This window comes from Gekko japonicus, unplaced genomic scaffold (assembly GCF_001447785.1).
Source record: "Gekko japonicus isolate JY-2015 unplaced genomic scaffold, Gekko_japonicus_V1.1 scaffold2079, whole genome shotgun sequence".
NCBI lineage: Eukaryota > Metazoa > Chordata > Lepidosauria > Squamata > Gekkonidae > Gekko > Gekko japonicus.
In genome coordinates, this window is record NW_015175426.1 from 194,575 (window position 1) to 213,330 (window position 18,756).

General features: G+C 48.3%; 1 protein-coding gene across 1 annotated transcript in view; it reads right to left on the reverse strand.

Annotated features, from left to right (window-relative positions):
- ATP2A1 (ATPase, Ca++ transporting, cardiac muscle, fast twitch 1) overlaps positions 1 to 18,154 on the reverse strand; it is a 53,640-nt gene extending 35,486 nt beyond the window's left edge. The window contains exons 1-7 of the mRNA XM_015425811.1: positions 17,779 to 18,154; positions 16,429 to 16,446; positions 15,087 to 15,169; positions 10,937 to 11,041; positions 9,864 to 10,002; positions 7,195 to 7,201; positions 6,488 to 6,493 (exon numbers count right to left, since the gene is read on the reverse strand). Coding sequence (XP_015281297.1) covers positions 6,488 to 6,493; positions 7,195 to 7,201; positions 9,864 to 10,002; positions 10,937 to 11,041; positions 15,087 to 15,169; positions 16,429 to 16,446; positions 17,779 to 17,896 — 476 coding nt within the window. The 5' untranslated portion in view covers positions 17,897 to 18,154. The remainder of the gene's footprint in view (positions 1 to 6,487; positions 6,494 to 7,194; positions 7,202 to 9,863; positions 10,003 to 10,936; positions 11,042 to 15,086; positions 15,170 to 16,428; positions 16,447 to 17,778) is intronic.
- Positions 18,155 to 18,756: the final 602 nt, after the last annotated feature.

The window sequence follows — 18,756 nt, forward strand, 5'->3', positions numbered from 1 at the left end:
TGCTGAACCTCTGCACGAGTCACTGTTCTGCTTCTAGTCAGCCTTTGCTTCATCGGGTGTGACTGGATCATTCCGTCAGTCTCAATGCAGTCCTTTCCTAAGAAGAGGCTGCATGTTGTGGCCTCTGCAAGAGACACTGCTCAGAGGGTTGTCTTTTTTCAATCCAGGTGGCCTGGCCAGAACAGTGTCTCACGCAGACATACAAAGGGAAGGTTCCAGAACAAGAGGACAGTTCTGCATTCTACAGGTTCACCTTGCCATGAGTGGTGAAGCATGCCTTCAATTTTTAATTCTGGGAAAAGGATATATAGGGGAAACACTGCCAAAGATGGAGAGATCCTAGCCCCACCTCACATCTCTTATCTTTGCCCCAAGACCACCTCCCCCCCCCTGATGAGGTTGCATCAGCCCTTTTCCCCACCTCATGGACTAGCCACTCCAAGCAAGAAAGCCAAGGGGCCTCAGATAAGCAGAAAGCACTGTAAGCAGAGTGGAGTCCTGGAATGTGCCACCTTCCATGCCATGGGAAATGAAGGTAGCCCAGAGAAACCAGATGACAGCCACTGGAGGGTGGCAGAAGACACAGGCTCAAATCCAATGAATGTGTCAATTAAATCACCCAGGTGTAGGTTAATTAAATCTCCAAAGGTGTAGCTGAGATCATCAGGACAAGTAAGGGCAAAGGAAGGGAAGAGTGAACAGTGACATGGCTTTTGAGAGAGACAGAGAGACTGGATTTATTCTGAGAGCCGAAGAAGGTTTGAATGAGGGGTCGCTGCTCGTGGTGTGTTGTTACATTTAGTTTTTTGCGTTGTTTACCAAAAAAAAAAGGCCTCCACAAACTCTCTTTGACAATGTGCATACAATGTGGGAATGGAAGCCTTGATTGTCTTTAGCCAAAGTTAGGACCCAGGTCAGACCTAGAAAGATGAGACTGTAAATATGTTCCCGTACTGTACCACTTAAAAGAGAGAGAGAGAGAGAGAGAGAGAGAGAGAGAGAAGAAGAAGAAGATGATGATGATGATGTTGATGATGATGATGATACATTCCTCCATGTATCAATCTTCCCCACTGCCCACAGAAAACTACATGGTAGGGAGAAAAGTTCTAACTTTGCCCCCCCTTTTTTTGGTTATGCTACTTCGGTATGTGCAATTGTTACAGATTTTCCTGTGTTTTAACATACCCCTCTTGCGATATGGAAGCTTCACTTCCACACAAGTTTTTTAAAAAGACAAAAATGTTAATACTTTACTTTGACCAACCCCCCCTCCACTTTAACTCTTTTAAAAGGATTTATGCAAACTGAACTGTGAATTTTCAAAGCCTGCAGTTTATTGAACTGTGAATTTTCAGTCTGCAGTTTGCAGAAGCAAATGCAATCCATTGCTGTTAGTTGATTAAAAGGAGTTGATTAAAAGGATTTTAAAAAGTTTTATTGGCTGCTGCTCAATTAACTATTGCATCAAAGTGGAAAAATCATTCCCCCCCTTCAGTAACTAGCTGGCACAGGAAACTTTGGGATCAGTTTATAATGGGGAAATTAACAGAATATATCACAATAAATTATCAATCAAAATTCATGGTGATTTGGTATCCGGTTCAACAATACACAACAGAGCAAGCAATAATTGTTTATCAACAATTAACATATTTGTAACTAGAATTCTAGAATGTTAGAAGTTTTGCTCTTGGCAATATTATAGGATTTTGGCTGTTATGGGGGAAAGTGATTTAATTTTACTGATTTTACTGTGAAACTTTTGTTTTGTTTTGTAGAACCCTGGCCGGATTCTTAGTATTGTTAATTATATTGTTAACTATTTGGATTGCTTATTTTTCATGTAATTGAATTAAATAAAAACATTTAAAAGGATTAAAAGGAGATGATTAAAAGGAGAATCAAGTTTAGTTGATTAAAAGGCGCTTACGCCTTCTGTTTTAAAATATGGCCACTCAGGGTCAGCTGCAATATATATTTATTTGGTTGTAGTGCATCCAAATTCAATTTAATCCTGATTAAGAATATAAAGAGGTTGTTCCCTATGCAGCCAAACTATTGTACCATCTAGGGCTGAACAACTCTCCATGGCGTCAGAGAGTGACGGGCATTTCCCCAAACCTTTTAACTGGAGCTACTGGGGATTGAACCTGGGACTTTCTACATGCAAATCATGTACTCTGTCACTGATCCCCTCCTCATTACCACATGAGCTTAAATTTTCAGAGGAAGTCTGCTATGGTTTGACTTAATGTTGAGGGAAACCACAGTTCAAATTTAGTTGGGGACTTCGGCCCACCACAGACCGTCCTAAAAATGTCCTGCTCAGAAAAACACAGGCCTGTTCTGTCTTCCGTTCCCTCCTAACAACTGAGCCTCAAATAAAGGACCTCTCTACACCAGTATTCCCGCTAAACTGAGTTAGTGTGAGCTAGCTCACAGTTTTGTAGCCTCTGGCTCACACATTTTTGCCTTAGCTCAGGAAGGAGGGCTCCAGGGCAAACTAACTTATTCAGTAGCCAAATTGCTCGCTCACAACTTTCATGCCAGTAGCTCCCAAAGTAGAATTTTTGCTCACAAAACTCCCCAGCTTAGAGGGAGCATTGCTCTACTAACCCCTTTCCCCCCCCCCCATCGGACATTCGCCTCCTCCTTTTCTGCTCCCACTAATTCAACCCAGCAGCTCCACCTCCACACAGAAGGGTCAGACAGTCCCTGTCCCCCATATTTATATCCCTCCTGTCCAGAACTTCCCTCGCAAGTTCTCCTGTGACAGAGTTATTTCTGAGATGAACATACTGCCCAGGTGCCTTTCCTGAATAGTTTACGATCTTCTGGCAGGGAGTGTGTACTGATTCTGAGCAGGGAAGCCTTCTACAGGCGTGCAGAGCCAAGAGAGAAGCTCCCAGGGAAACATATGGGGGGGGGGAGGAATCTCTCAGGGCCGAAGAGTCCAGGAGGGGAGACCTGAGGTAGGTTTTCTAGGAGCCAGCACCCCCACCTGCCTTTTCCCCCCATTGCTTGCCACCCCTTCCACCTCAGAGAGCACAGTAACCCTAGATGTCCCCGTGCACCCCAGCTCGCTTTTCTGCCACCGCATTAAGTGTCTCTCTCGATCCCTCCTTGCCTGTCTCATCACATTCTCCAGGCATCACCAGCTGCCTGCCATTGTCCATACAAGGCGAAGTCGGTGGCTGGGCATCAGCCCACCACCCGTTGCCTTCTCTCCTTCAAGGAGATGGAGAGGTCATGGGTGCCCTGACAGGGAGGGGAGCTGCAGGCCAGGCCAGGCTGGGATGGAGGTGGCAAAGGCCATGTTCCTTTATCCCCCACCCCCCACCCCCGGATGCTAAAACTGGTTGGCCGTCAGCACTAAAAACTAGGCGAGCTACTCCAGGTTGGCAGATGAGCAACTCCAGGACACAGATGCCCTGCGGATCTCTTCTCAGACCTATCTCTTTATTGAGTCCATGCTCTCTGTAGTGACATAGTCAAGAGCAAGGTCTATCATGTCTTTACAAAGTATCTGATTAACCTGCGGAATTCATTGCCACTGAATACTGTGATGCCAATGAGCAGAAGAAAGGTAGCCAGATGCCAGTGAGTAGTTCACAACTGGGGGGGTGGGATACCATTTGCCCATATAAGAGGGAATTAGATTATAAAAATTGCCCTCCCTATCATTCCCTTTTCAAATTTCAAAGGGAGATTAGAAAGAGAGATTGCTGAATTACAACCCAAGACAATGCATCCTCCTGGACCGAATCAAGACCTAGGTTTCCTGTCTCATTACCAATGCTGACTCCTCCACACCTACTCCCTTTCTGCACACCTAATCCAATCACACCTACTATTGTCATTTACCTGCTAATGTCATTTGGCATCTGAAATCACTCCACTTTCCAATATATAGGACAGATGGACTCACATTCTAGCTATATTTGAAGAAGTGAACAGTGACTGACGAAAGCTCATCCGCTGCCACATATTCCGTTAGTCTTTAAGGTGCTACTGGACTCTTGCTCTTTTCTACTGCTACAGACGAACATGGCTACCCATATTGAGCTATTCCATTTTCTATACGAGATCCAAGAGCCCTATGATCCTTTGCCCTAAGTACACAGCTTCCAAAAAGGAGGCTACAAAGCACGGAATCTGGTGGTAGCTGCCATAGTTAGCAATGGAACCTCCATGATCTGAGGCAGTTCACCACAGAACAGATGCAAGGGACGAACCCTCTAAGCTGAGTTAATGTGAGCCAGCTCACAGTTTTTTAGCCTCCAGCTCACAGATTTTTGTCCTAGCTCAGGAAGGATGGCTCCAGAGCAAACTAATTTATGCAGTAGCCAAATCGCCTGCTCACAACTTTAATGCCAGTAGCTCACAAAGTAGAATTTTTGCTCACAAGACTCCACAGCTTAGAGGAAACAGAAGAAGAGGAGGAGGAAGAGGAGGAGGAGGAGGAGATTGGATTTATACCCCACCCTTCACTTGGAGTGTCAGAATGGCTTACGAACTCCTTTCCTTTCCCTTCCCCACAACAGACACCCTGAGAGAGCTCTAAAAGAACTGTCCTTGAGAGAACAGCTCTGACAGAACTATGGCTGCAAGTGGACAAGTGAGGAATCAAACCCAATTCTCCCAGATTAGAGTCCGTGCACTTAACCACTACACCAACTAGCTATCCCTGTTTGGGAGCTTCCCTTAGGCCACTGTTGGATGCAGAGGCTTGGATCCTGCAGAACATTTCCACAAATTGATGGCATTTCCATTGGCAGAGTATGCTTTTCTCACCTTCCCCCTACTGCTGCACCCCAAAATGCTACTCCTAGGGGACAGGGTACCCACAGGAACAGCAAAGGGAGGGGTCAGAGTTCTGCAGCAGGAAGGAAGCATCGCACCACCACCTTTCTGTTCCCAGAACGGGATCCAACCCCGTATGGAAGACTAGATGGGCCCCCTTGACCTGACACAATGTGAGACCTCAAACATTCTTAATCATTAAGTGCCGTCAAGTTGCAGCCAACTTATGGCAGCTCCCTCAAGACATGAAATGAAGAGAGGTGGCTTGCCATTGCCTTCCTCTGCATAGCAACCCTGGTCTTCCTATATGGTCTCCCATCCAAGTAGTAATCAGGGCCAACCCTGCTTAGCTTCTGAGAACTGATGAGACTTAGTTCATCCGAGCTATTCAGCCTGTTACTCACATTCTTAAAACTCCCCTAAAGAAAAATACAGGTTCCTTGTTCACAAACTGAAGATAAGGGAGGGCAGAATTTAGAGTCGTCATGACTAAACAACCATTGCGGGCTGTGATCAGCAGATCCGTTCTGCTCGTGGAGGTGCTTCTCTTCTGCGGAAGGAGCCTTCCCCGATGGAAGACGCTCAAGGAAAGCCTCCTCCTGCCAGAGGGCAGCTCCTCTTGGAGTTGAAGTGATCCACAGGAGCCAGTCCTGAGCAGTGTTCCCTCTAAGCTGAGTTAGTGTGAGTTAGCTCACAGTTTTTTAGCCTCCGGCTCACACATTTTTGTCCTAGGAAGGACGGCTCCAGAACAAACTAACTTATGCAAGAGCCAAATTGCTCGCTCACAACTTTAATGCAAGTAGTTCACAAAGTAGAATTTTTGCTCACAAGACTCCACAGATTAGAGGGAACATTGGTCCTGAGCGTGGCAGAGAGAGGTGTGTGTGTGTGTGTGTGTGTGTGTGTGTGTGAAGTGCCATCCAGTTGCAGCCGACTTATGGTGACCCTGTAGGGTTTTCAAGGCAAGAGACGTTTGCCATTGCCTGCCTCTGCATAGGGACCCTGGGATTTGCTGATGGTCTTTCCAGACACACAAACAGGCATGTTCCACCCTACGTTATGACACAGAGAAGAGTGTGTCAGAACTTTCTCGAAATGACCTGACCTATAAAAGCTGGTAGGATCCCGTGCATCGGGCATGCACTGTCATTTATAGACCTTCTGAGAGAAGTCAGTGAGGAAGGCCCTGGCCGGGGAGGTGCAAAGAGGCAGAAAGCACAAAAACTCAAGCAACTCCAGAGAATATCTGATACTCCCATAAACCGGAGGGGGGGACGGTGGAGGGGAGGAAGACCTGAGGGAGGCTGCCCCCTTCCCAAGAAGAGCTGCAGCAGGATAGCATATGTGGGTGCCCATTATATTTTGCAACCACTTGTGCAACTAGCCCGGTGAGTAAACGATCTCTGAATTAAACTAATTCAGATGGACGGGAGGGGCCGGTTTGGCCGTGGGCCCAGCTTCAGGGACAGCTGCTCCCCAGTAAATGCAGCTGAAGGGGATTCCTCAGGGCTCTGTTTTCAATGCTCCGCCTCCAGCCTGCGAGCACCATGGGGACTGTCTGTTCCCAAAACATCCCCCCTCCCCTCTCCCTCGGCCCCCACCCTAGGGTCAAGACAGGCCAAGCCCAAGGAGTAAACAAGCTGCATGATGGAGGGACAGGAATGGGGAGGGGGGCACCAAGACTTTGCTGAAGCAGCATTTCCAATATACCCCATGGACTTGAGGTTAACAGAGAGCAGGAGCTGACCCCACAGGGACCTAGCAGTGCTCCCTAGGGATTGTGGGTAATTACTGCTCCGGCCCAGCACTGTACAATTGGTTGATCCTGATAGTGGCTCAGGAAATGCAGGGAGGGGGACTAGGATGGGGATTCTCTGCCTGGTCCTGGATAGGGTTGCCAGCCTCCAGGTGGGGCCTGGAGATCTCCTGCTTTTACAACTGATCTCCAACTGACAGAGATCATTTCCCCTGGAGAAAATGACTGCTTTGGAGAGTGGACTCTATAGCATTGTGCCATGCTGAGGCCCCTCCCCTCCTCAAACCCCGCCCTCTCCTGGCTCCACCCCCAAAGTCTCCAGGTATTTTCCAACCCAGACCTAGCAACCCTAGTCCAGGAGGACATTTTGGGTGGCGGGGGAGGGGGAGACCAGTGAGAGTAAGTAGAAGGCAGGGGAAGGAAAAGGCGTGGGTAATCAGAACTAGCACGGACTGGAGTTTTCTGCAACACCGAGTGAGGAGAAACTGGCTTTAAAATGCCCAAATAAATTAAATACATTTTCAAAGCCGATAGAAGGATTCATACTGTGATATTATCAGAGGATATTAGTTTGCACATTTGAAACTTGGTACCTGAACCATTTCTTGCCCTAACCTGGGCCATCGTGATGTTCACCAAATCGATGTCATACAAATGCCAAACAATGGAGAACGTTTCGTACCCCTGATGCCCCCCGGGCAGAAGCAACGTCCCAATATTTTGCTTTCATCTTTTCTCCGGGGCAAGAAGCCCACTTGCCTTTATGGAGCACAGTTAATTGCTATGCTATCTAGAGCTATTCATGCACTATCCTGGAAAACGGTTATCTTTCCTTCAGCCAGCATCTTGTCCGGGCTCTACAACTTTTCCATCGCAAATATTTGAATCTAACCAGCTCTGTCGCTGTTCACTCTTCCAGCAGTGGCCTCATTATCAAAGAGGTGGTTGTAATGTTATGTTTGGACTGTACCACTTCACGCAGCAGGTAGGGATTTTAAAAAGTCCTCTTCCACACAAAAAACTAGATGTGAGTGAGAAGGTAAGTCTAGAAGCCTTCTCCCTGACCTCTAATTTTCAGAGTGGAGGGAATATTTTTGCACGGAGGACCATTCAAACATGGGAGCCCCGCCATGAAGTGGTACAGGCCAGACACAGTTTACCACCACACTGAAAACTGACACCAGAGAACAGAACCCCAATACTCTCTAAGTATCAATTTAACAATCCCTCAATCAAAACTTTCGGATTTCTACCACCAATCCTGCCGCCTCCTGAGTCAATATGGGTACCTGCCTTTTCCCTTTACAAGGGCTAAAATCGGCGTGGGAGGGCATTTTCAATGGGGGAGATGGCGTAGGTGAAAAGATACTCTCTCTTCCCCAGCACCACAGCCCTAATCTACCCCCTGCCTCATCATGGATCCCCAACGGGAGAGCCAATGTGATCTAGTGGTTAGAGTCTTGGCCTAGGGTCTGGGAGATCCAGGTCTGAATCACCACGCTGCTACAAAAGCTCACTGGGTGACTTTGGGCCAGACAGACACTCTCAGCCTTGTGTACTTCACAGGGTTGTTGTGGGGATAAAATGGGGGAGAGGAGAACAGCGTAAGCTGCTTTGGAACCCCATTGGGGAGTTTGGTACAGTATAAATGAAGTCAATGAATAAATCAGCCATAATCTGATCATAATCTGGAGTCTGTGCCCCTGTTCTTGGCCTTCATTATCCATTGCGAATGTCGCCAGAATAAGGCTCATGGCCTCTTCTTCCCTAGGTGCCCCCCCCCCATGCAGGAGACTACATCCTCTCTAGGAAGCAAAGCAGAAGAGCACTCTAGGTGATCCTCATCTGCCTTTTCAAGCTGAACATGACCACACACATGAAGCTGCCTTATATTGAGTCTGACCTTTAGTCTGAGGAGGAGGAGGCGGCGGAGGAGAAGAAGAGATTGGATTTATACCCTGCCCTTCACTACCCAAAGGAGTCTCAAAGCGGCTTACAATCTCCTTCCCTTCCTCTCCCCACAACAGACACCCTGTGAGGTAGGTGGGGCTGAGAGAGCTCTGACAGAACTGTGACTGACCCAAGGGCACCCAGCTTGCTATATGTGGAGGAGGGGGGAAACAAACCTGGTTCTCCAGATTAGAGTCTTCCACTCTTAACCACTACACCAAACATTACACCAGGGTCACTATTGTCTATTCTGGCTGGGAGCAGCTCTCCCGGGTTTCAGGGGAAGGCCTTCCACATCACCTACGACCTGATCCAGTTAACTGAAGATGTGGGGGTTGAACTTGCGACTTTCTGCATGCCAAGCAGATGCTCTGCCAATGAGCCATATTATTTGAAGAGTATATGAACAACAGACAAATAAGTGTGCGCATTCAGGGCTCTTTTTGTAGCAAATACTCATTTGCATATTAAGCTACACACCCCTACAGGAGCTTACAGTAACTCCTGTAAGAAGAGCTCTGTAAGCTCTTGGAGGATTGGCTCCATTAGGGGTGTGTGGCCTAATATGCAAAGGAGTTCCTGCTACAAAAAGAACCCTGGCTCCCCTGTCTTCCTATGATCTTCCTTTTAGGGAAAATACTCCTGATCATGAAAAGTACATGAACAACAGACAAATAAGTGTGCGCATTCCTGATTCACCTCTGCAGGTGAGCCTAAGGCTGCAGGTCTCTGAGAGTGGCCATCTCTTCAAGTGACACCATTTACTTTCTCTAGTGACAGTATTTGTACTGGAACAAAGTCTGAGTCCAGTGGCACCTTTAAGACCAACACAGTTTTATTCACAGTATAAGTTTTCGTGTACAAGCACACTTCCTCAAATACAGTGGAACAGAACCTGCTCAGCCATTACTTATAGGGGGTAGGGTGGGAGTTGTTGTCAGGAAAGGCCATTTAGAGTCAAGATGCATAAGTACTGGGTGATTATAGCTGAGATTGGATGTAGGAATGATCTGTGAATGGCAGTAAATTAGCATACAAATACAAGAGTTAACAAACAGATGTGGGAACAATGAGGTGTGAGTCCCGTGGCACCTACAAGACAAATCAAATTCAATGCTGGGAACAAGGGAGAACTGAGAGACGTGGTATGTACACTCCTTCAGATTCAGATTTAAGTTGGGAGAAAGCTGCACTGTGGGTCAGATTTAGAGACAGGGGTTTTAAAAGCGTGAAAGACACCTCCTGCCTTCCCAGCGTCTCCCTGGCTCTGACAGTCAGTCTGTGTCCAGCCTTCCCTTGGACAAGACCACTCCCATGTAACTGCAACCCTTTCCCTCAGCCTGGCACTCACCTGCCACCTCTGCAATGTCACCGGGAACCATTTCCCTGGCTTTTATTCTCTGCACAGCCTTCCTGTCCGACCGATACACCTTGCCCATCTCAGGCTCATACTCCTTTAGCGCCTCAATGGCATTCTCAGCATTCCTCTCCTGCGAGCAGAAAAGCCACCGTTCGTTACCTGCCAATGCTCTCCTTCCCACAACAACCAGGTCACCACAACAAAGGAGGTCGTCCCTCATTGCCCCATTCCCTTTTCCCAAAACGAGTAACCAGGGCTCTTTTTGTAGAAAAAGCCCAGCAGGAACTCATTAGCATATTAAGCCACACCCCTGACATCACAGCTCATTAGCATATTAGGCCACACCCCATGTTACCACACTCACTTTTTGCTTCTTATTCTGTTTACTTTGTTTGTTGTCAAAACCCTGGGCTTTTTTTGTAGCAGGAACTTCTTTGCATGTTAGACCACACACCCCTAATGTAGCCAATCCTAATGAGTTTCTGCTGTTGGGTGTGGCCTACTATGCTAATATGAATTCCTCGTGGGCGTGGCCAACTCAGGAGCCAGCCGGAACTCCATTCCTGTGCGTTCCTGCCCAAAAATAGCCCTGAGTAAATCAACAAAAATACAACAATGTAGGCTGTTTCAGAGGTGGTGGTCCTCCAGGTAGAACGCAGAGGGTTTTTAAACCCTATTTTCCGAGTCCCTTGTCTGTCCCCCCCACCATCACTGTCCCTCACCTGTGCTCAAGACCTTCCCCTTCTCTCTTTTTTTTTTGCCATCAAGTCACACTGATTTATGGTGACCCCCCCCCCCCCCTTGGGTTTTCAAAGCAAGAGGCGTTCAGAGGTGGCTTGCCATTGCCTGCCTCTGGGTAGTAACCCTGGACTTCCTCGGTGGCCTCCCATCCAAGGGCCATGCAGGTCACAGCTCTTCTCTCTTTACACCTTGCAATATGGTGGTCATAACAAACCCTTCGGACTCTGTACGGGGGTGGCCATTACAGACCTGTAGAGCATGGCTACCCTGCTGCACTCTGGACACCTGAAACAGGTGCTCTTTTTATTTATTTGTTTGTTTACCTGCCATACTCCAACGATGGCATTGGCGATGAGGATCAGCAAGATGACAAATGGTTCCACAAAAGCCGTGACGGTCTCCTCGCCTTCCTCAAACCAGGCCAGCACCTGCCAAGAGAAGAGATGACAGATTTTGGTCACGGGGAGACTCCTCGGCCTCCATCTTGTTCAGGCCTAGCTCGCCTCTCGCTCTTTCCCCAGTCCTAGCTCAGCCTGCCCTTCCCCTTCCCCCTCGCCCTCCTGAGATCCAACCTGCCTCTTGATTCTTGACATTTGGAATCCGACAGCTGAACCCAGCCTGCCCCCTTGCCATGTGCTCCAAAAGCCTGTAAATTGATCCCACGAAATCCAAGAGTGCTCTAAAAAGGGCTCCAGCCGGTCGCCGTGTGTGTGTTTGTGTGTGCGAATGTATATATTGTGTTATTGTGACGGGGTTAGGTGCAAGCGCTCCTGCCAACCTAGCAGTTCGAAAGCAAGAAATTGCACGTAGATAAATAGGTACCACTTCAGTGGGAAGGTAACAGCATTCCGTGCGCCTTGGTGTTTAGTCATGCCGGCCACATGACCCCGGAAATGTCTTTGGACAGCGCTGGCTCTTCGGCTTTGAAACGGAGATGAGCACCGCAACCCTAGAGTCGAATTCAACCGGCTTTCGAGCAAGGGAACCTTCACCTTTATCTTACTAGGTGCAAGCATGCAACAGCCAGCATCGAATGTGGATGGAAGGTGTGTGTCGGTGCAAAGGTGTTTGTGCAAGCTTCCATACTACCCTCTGCTGGAGGGAGCTGTATGTACAGATGCATAAGTCACTAAGGCACAGTGGATATTCAGCCTAGTGTAGCTACAGGGGTAGTGTGGGACCAACATGGCTCCCGTACTCGCGTCTGAGATTTAACACACAGAAAATAGTCTAGTAAAGCTGCTAGTAATGTAGGGTTGCCAGCTCCAAGTTGGGAAATACCTGGAGATTTTGGGGGTGGAGCCTGAGGAGGGTGGGCTTTGGGGAAGGGGAGGGACTTCAGTGGGGTACGATGCCACAGAGTCCACCTTCCGAAGTGGCCATTTTCTTCCAGGTGAACTCATCTCTGTCACCTGGAGAACAGTTGTAATAGTGGGAGATCACCACTCCCCACCAGTGTTCCCTCTAAGCTGAGTTCGTGTGAGCTAGCTCCCAGTTTTGTAGCCTCCAGCTCACACATTTTTGTCTTAGCTCAGGAAGGACGGCCCAAGAGCAAACTAATTTATACAGTAGCCAAATAGCTCCCTCACAACTTCAATGCCCGTAACTCACAAAGAAGAATTTTTGCTCACAAAACTCCACAGCTTAGAGGGAACATTGCTCGCCACCTGGCATTTGGCAACCCTACTTAGTAATGTGATTTTTTTGGAAGCCAAGGCAAAATCTGTGGGCCAGTTCAGGGAGCTCTGCAGTTAAGGTCGCCAAGCACTGGCTAGCCCTTTCTCCTCCTAACTGACTTCCTTCTGCTGATTTCCAGTTCGAAAATTCGCTGCTCGAATCCTAAAGGAGTTAAACTAACCGCCACACTGGGAATCAAGAGCTCCACGTTGCAAATGGTCCTGAATGCAAATGTTCCTAAACTGGCTCATGTTTAATTCGTATGTTTCCAGAGGGCTTGTGGTTGAACACAAGCCAAAGAACAGGAAATAAATACTAGAAGTCAGGACTCGCTAGCACGGAATATACAATGGAGAGAGATAAAAAATTAAAAAGAGAAAGAAAACGATATCTCGTTTTATCCGTCCCCCGTGTATGCAGTGTCCCTTCTGCCATATTTATTTATTCATTTATTTTGAAAGTCTGTTGCATATTTATGATAAGGCAGCCAGCAAATAAACGTGTCTGTTCTTCTTCCTAATCTGGACACACCATATACCCCCAGTAGGGTTACCAGGATCCCCCCGGCCTCTGGCAGTGGTGGTGGTTGCCACCTCCAGGTTGGAAAGCTCCTAACAGGGTTTTTTTTCTGACGGAATGTGCCAGAACATAGTTCTGGAACCTCTTCAACAGAATTCTTTTAAAACTGTTTAAAAGTTCATGAGTTTTCAGTATATAGATTGAAGACTTCATTTCCCTCTTTAAAGAGTTCTGGCACCTCTTTAAAAAAAAAAAAAGACAAAACCCCCCGGCTCCTAGAGATCCTTTGGGAGTGGAGCCTGGGGAAGACACCGACCTCAGTGGGGTACAATGTCATAGTGTCCACCCTCCAAAGCAAATTCCTGGAGTTTCTGAGGAGTAGGGCCCAGGCGACATGAGAACCGGGTCGTTAACTGTGACCTTTATAGTGACCTAGAGCTGCTGAGCCAGGCCGTGTGCTCCTGAAGGATTCAGTATCATGCAAAGGCTGCGTCTCAAGTGTCGGGAACACAACTATCGGGCAGGCTATGGGGGAGACTCAGACGGCTGAGAGGAGGGAAGCTTCGGCGGCCATTGCCTCAGATTTTTGTGGTGAGAATGACAAGATTTGTGGGAGTTTTCTTTTCCCCATTGACTTGAGGGAACTCCTCCTTCAGAAGAACACAAAGAGGAGATGGTCCCCATATCAAGATATGGCAGTCACCAGTTTACTCAGGTTTTCACCATTTGAGCAGCGAGCCTCCTGTGGAAGTGCCCTCACCCCACTTTATTTAGATATACCCAAATAGACAGAGCTCAGGTGAAAATAACTCTATGGGTTTGCAATAGAAACTGGCTGGGCATAGCAGTGATTGGCCAAAAACAAGTGATGTCACTAACATACCGCCTGCCTCCTTGCAGTACCCAAAGCAGGTTTTCAACATTTTTTTAAAAAACCCGATTTTTTAATGGGAAGGAACAAGGGGACAGATATATATTTCAACAGTGGGTTTTTTTAAATAAAGAAAGAGGTGAAGACAGACCATTGAATCAGCTCTCAGTTCAATAGCCAGTAGGTCTGTCAAAGGCGCTCAAAGGCACAGGGGAACCAGGTTCAAGCTGCAGGAGACAAAACCACAGCAAGAGCCTGATTTGCACGTATGGCGGTGCAAACACCTGTCGAGTTACGTCCCACTCTTCCTCCAGTGAACTCGGAACAGTGAATTGTAGCCTCACACCCAATGTGCAACATGTTAGGCTACGAAATAAGGACCTGCCCAGAGCTGCCAGCCAATGAGCTCCAAGAACAATAGGGACGTGAACCTGCCAGACCTGTCCTAGGCCTTGTCACAAAAGGGTGGTGAGTAAGCACTTCACCGGGGTATCTCCAAATTGTTTCGGCATATCCAAAAGATAGACCAGCATTGCTGCAGACACACTGGCAGCAAACTGCCCTGGTACTTTGGGGAAGAGTTAGGATGGGATATTGGTCTCCCATGGCCAGACTTCCAAACAGATTTGCCCTTGCCAATAGAGGGGAAAGCATCTAATTCCTATTTTGTCTTCTAAGGGACTTGCTCTTATACAGACTAGCCCTGGTGTTTTCAGGCTTGCTTGTGAAACTGAGCCTGACCTGACCTCTTATGCCTGACACAGGCTGTGATAAGCGGTGAGAAATGAAGTCGCTCTGCAGAAGCTTAGAGGCACTCTCTTCTTTCAGATGACTTCACGTGTAATAGGATGAATCCCTGCACAGCCAAAGGTATGGATCATACCTTACCATTACTCAGAAAGTTAGGATTAACCTGCTAGGAGGAGCTAGGATCAATGTGGTTTGCCACAGTGCAACGTCTCCCAGTATAGACCGGAAGAAAGCAGTGTATCCCAGCAACTGGTGCATCCAGTATAGCACAGCGGTTAAGATCATGGGCTATGATTGGTGTGTGTGTGTCCCTGGTTCCAATCTCACCTCCAACAACATGCATGTATTTGGTGGCCTTACGTACACCACGCTACTTCAGCCTCATAACTACTTTACAGGAGTGTTGTAAGAATTACAAGGTAATTTAGGTAACCACTGAAAGCATTGTATGAATGTTTCATATTATCAGCTATTGGCATGTTATATGCTGCTGACCCCTGACCCAATAGGCAACCCATTGGTCTCAGCATCTGGGAGCTCTCCCATGTACCCCCAAACTGATTGCCTCTCCTCCCCATGGCTGGAATATTTCACAGACTCTCTTCAGCTCCACATTGGAAACATAAACTCTACACACAAAAGCCAAGATCACTTACAAAGGAGATGCAGGCCGCAAGCAGGAGGATTCGCACAAGCAAGTCTTCAAACTGTTCTACCACCAGTTCCCAAATGGTCTTGCCTGGCGAGTGAGAAATGGTGGAATTAAAAGGCTCAGAGGAGGCAGAAAGGGCACAAATTCACCCTGCCCTCCCTGGTTTCTGTGGAAGGAGCTTAGGAGAAAGGGCAACAGAAGGGGGAATGGCTGCATCCAAAATCATATCTATGCCGCAAAAACCAGACCAAAGATAGCTTTTGAGTAAGGCCTACTCAAAGTCAGGTAAGGGGGGGGGGGGAAGCCAGGTCTCTAACATTGTTCTTCAAGGGCCTCAAAACCACAGGTAACAAAAGTCTGACAGTTGTTTTTGCTAAGAAGGGGGAACTTGGAGCAGAGAAATGGTAAGGAGTCTTCATCCCTTCTCTACTCCAAATCACTCCTGCCAACTGGTTTTTCTCTGTGAGAAGTTCCAAGGATTCAACTTCTTCCTCCCAAGTGTCTTGACATCTCCACAGCTGGCCCACATGGCTGCCTCAGCATCTAACCCCCTTCATCATACTATAGCAGAGAACGAGTAGGGTTTCCTCAGATGAGCATGTTCCAGGGTCCCTAGTGTATGTGTGTGTGAGAGAGACAATATAAAAGGACCAATTTCCCTCAAACCACTGCTCTTCCCTCGCTCTTCCCTTCCCCCCCCATTGTATGCATCGATTTCCCACTATTTGCTACGCAGCCACATTTTGACCCACAGCTTCACCCGATTTCCCCCGCGTCTACTCAATCCTGTTTTTTGAGGATCGAGAAGACGCAGGGGAAATCAGGAGAAGCTGCGGTTCAAAATGCAGCCGCGCAGCAAATAGTGGGAAATTGATGCATACAATTGGGGGGAAGGGAAGAGCGAGCGCGGAGCAGTGGCTTGTGGGAAATCGGTCAAGGTTTACTTTCATTTTATGTTTTAGTTTAGTTTGGACAGGGAGTTCGGGTGTCGAGGGCAGGGGTGAAGCCTGGGAGGCGGTGCCTGGTAGACCAGTGGGCTAAGGGCAGGGCTTAGTACGGCTGTCTGGGGCATAGGGTGGCGCCAGGTCACGAACATGGACGAGTTAATGGCAAAAGCTTTCAGAAGACAGCCTGCTCCCTTGATTTTAGGCCCCTCATTTACTCTTTGCTCCGAGACCCAGAGAAGAAGGCCGAAGCCCTGAACTTTCCTGTCAAGCACAGAGATGTGACAGCCTTTAGCTCCAATATACAAAAGTCAGCAGAGAGATTTCCCACCCCCTGCCCCAAATAGATATAATGGCTTTTCCTCTGATGTAGCATCTCCCCTCTGTGGATCAAGGGCTTACCTTCTTCAGCTGGGAGTTCTATGGGGTTCAGTGACAGCATGTTGAGAGAGAGAGAAAGAAAAAGAGAGAGAGGAGCGGGTTAGAGTCATGGCTATTAGGACTTTGTGGACTGAGTTGCCACAGCCGGGCAAAGTAGAGACAGGGAAAGTCTCGTTTGAAAGCTGTGATTTAAGTTAGCAACAAGGAGGGCCTCTCAGACAGAGATCAGAGTTAATATCTGGGATCAGAACTGCACCCTTGGAATTGAGTCCCAGGGTCAAGCTTTGGTTTATAGGAATGGTTATGGGGCAGACTTGGATCCAGCCATGGCCTGAGAATAAGGGGGCATCCACAAAGGTGAAAGATAAGAAAAGAATAAGGCTTTGAAAGAAGGTATGGAATCAGAGCTACTACCCCGGAATTATAAAGTTAGGGAATGAGGTCCTTGTCGGTAAGATTCCCCAAGAAAACTGTGGAGACGTGAGCTGGTGTAGATGACAACCAACAGTACGCTCATGCTATCCTACCTAGGTACATATTCACAATCCCCTTTTATCACCTGCTTGCTATGATTCTACTGGGGACGCCAGGACCTGTGTGTTTCCCGCATTTCCTTTCTGAAAAGCAAGAGGATCTCGGAAAACAGCATGCGAGGGGAAACAGGAGGGGACGGCCATGTCTCTGTTGCTCGCTTGCCCACACTCTGGGCGAGAGGCTGCAGAAAACAGGCCCCGACGATCTCCGCGTGATAGGCCGCCACCACATCCCTGATTTTTGTTGCTAAGCCTGCATTCCTCTCTCCGATCTACCCCTCACTTCATGGCCCAGGAACATGTATAACTCCCTCTGGCCCCCACCCACCACCTCCCGGCTGCTCCTACAAGTTGCCCATCAGCAATTTTGATATCTAGTTCATACCAAAGGGAATTACTGGGTTATTCTTAGCAAAGCAGCAGCTGCCCTGTCCCCAGCCTGGCTACAGCCTCCCCCTCTTGCTATCTGCAATGCTCTCTCTTCTGCTTTGCTTCAGCCTCCATCCCGGTTCACCTTCTGTGTCCAGCTTCAAATTCACACCAGGCTCTTTCTCTCTCTCTGTCCCTTCCTGTCCTTCCTTCAATAACGTCACCGTTCTTCTCTTATTTGCACTGAATCCCCCTTTCCTATGCCCCACCTTGTATCCATCCATCTTTGGGATCCAGGATCCACACAGCCATTCACCTGTCCATCTCTTGCAGGATCAATCTTTCGGGGGTGTGTGTCTTGGTTCTCATATCTATGTCCCTCCATTCTCCCACCCACATGCCCCTTTTTGCATCCTGGCATCGAGCCACATGGGTACCAAAGGCGCCTCTGGCTTTGATGGGTACTCACCATTGTATCCGTATTTTTCCAGATGCCTCTTCACCTGCTCCGGAGAGAGGCCTGTGTGCTCGCTCACCCCAAAGTAGGCCAGGCACTCCTCTCCAGTCTTGGCATGGGCGTTCTCCATTTTTGCCCTACCACAGCTGTCCCGTTGCTGTGCTTAAAACCGTCCCCCCGCTTCCTTCCTTCGGCACGGCCTGCTTCTGCTGCTCCCCCCGGCTGTGCAGTCAACGGAGTGTTACTCGTGCCCCCTGTGAGTTCCTCCGGATTCTCAGCAGACCATGGTCCTCGGCGCACAGTATCCAACGATGGAGGGAAAGCCCACACGACCCGTCCTCGTACAGAAGCCTTCACCGAGCTCTGGGGCTGGCACGCGTCCTTATGAGGCAGCCCGGGGCCCGGATCCCCGGACAGTGTCCGCGGGTCCCCATTGGGTGACTGCCGCTGACATCACCTCGGCCACCAACTCGCATATGGCCTTCTGCGGAGAGAAGGTATTTTTGCTGACTTGAGAGGGAGAAGCCAGGAGGATGGTTGGCTTGGGGTGGGGGGAAGCTGGGTAGAGGAGGCCGGGTGGCCACAGACCCATGTGTCACTCAAATCCTCGCCTGTTCCTTACAAGAGATCTCCATCCAGCCTCACGCCCCCCCCCAACTCGCCGATTTAGGGGTTATTTCTGTCACTTGTCTTGTCTATAATGAAGATACACGGAGGACTGGGTTGCCCTCGGTCCCGTATTTGTTACTAAATCAATCTGTCGTGTATTTCTCATTTACACACGTGCAATGTTACACAATCATTTACCTATATGTGAATCAATATATGTATAAAATAGGTCTGCAGCACTTTCTTTCTTTCTTTCTTTCCTTCTTTCTTTCTTTCATCAGGTAAACAGCCCAACACCTCAGTACACCACCACTGACAGTGATAAAACAGGTGACATTCACACCTAGAGAGATCCTATGAGTTGGTGATAACACTGTCTCT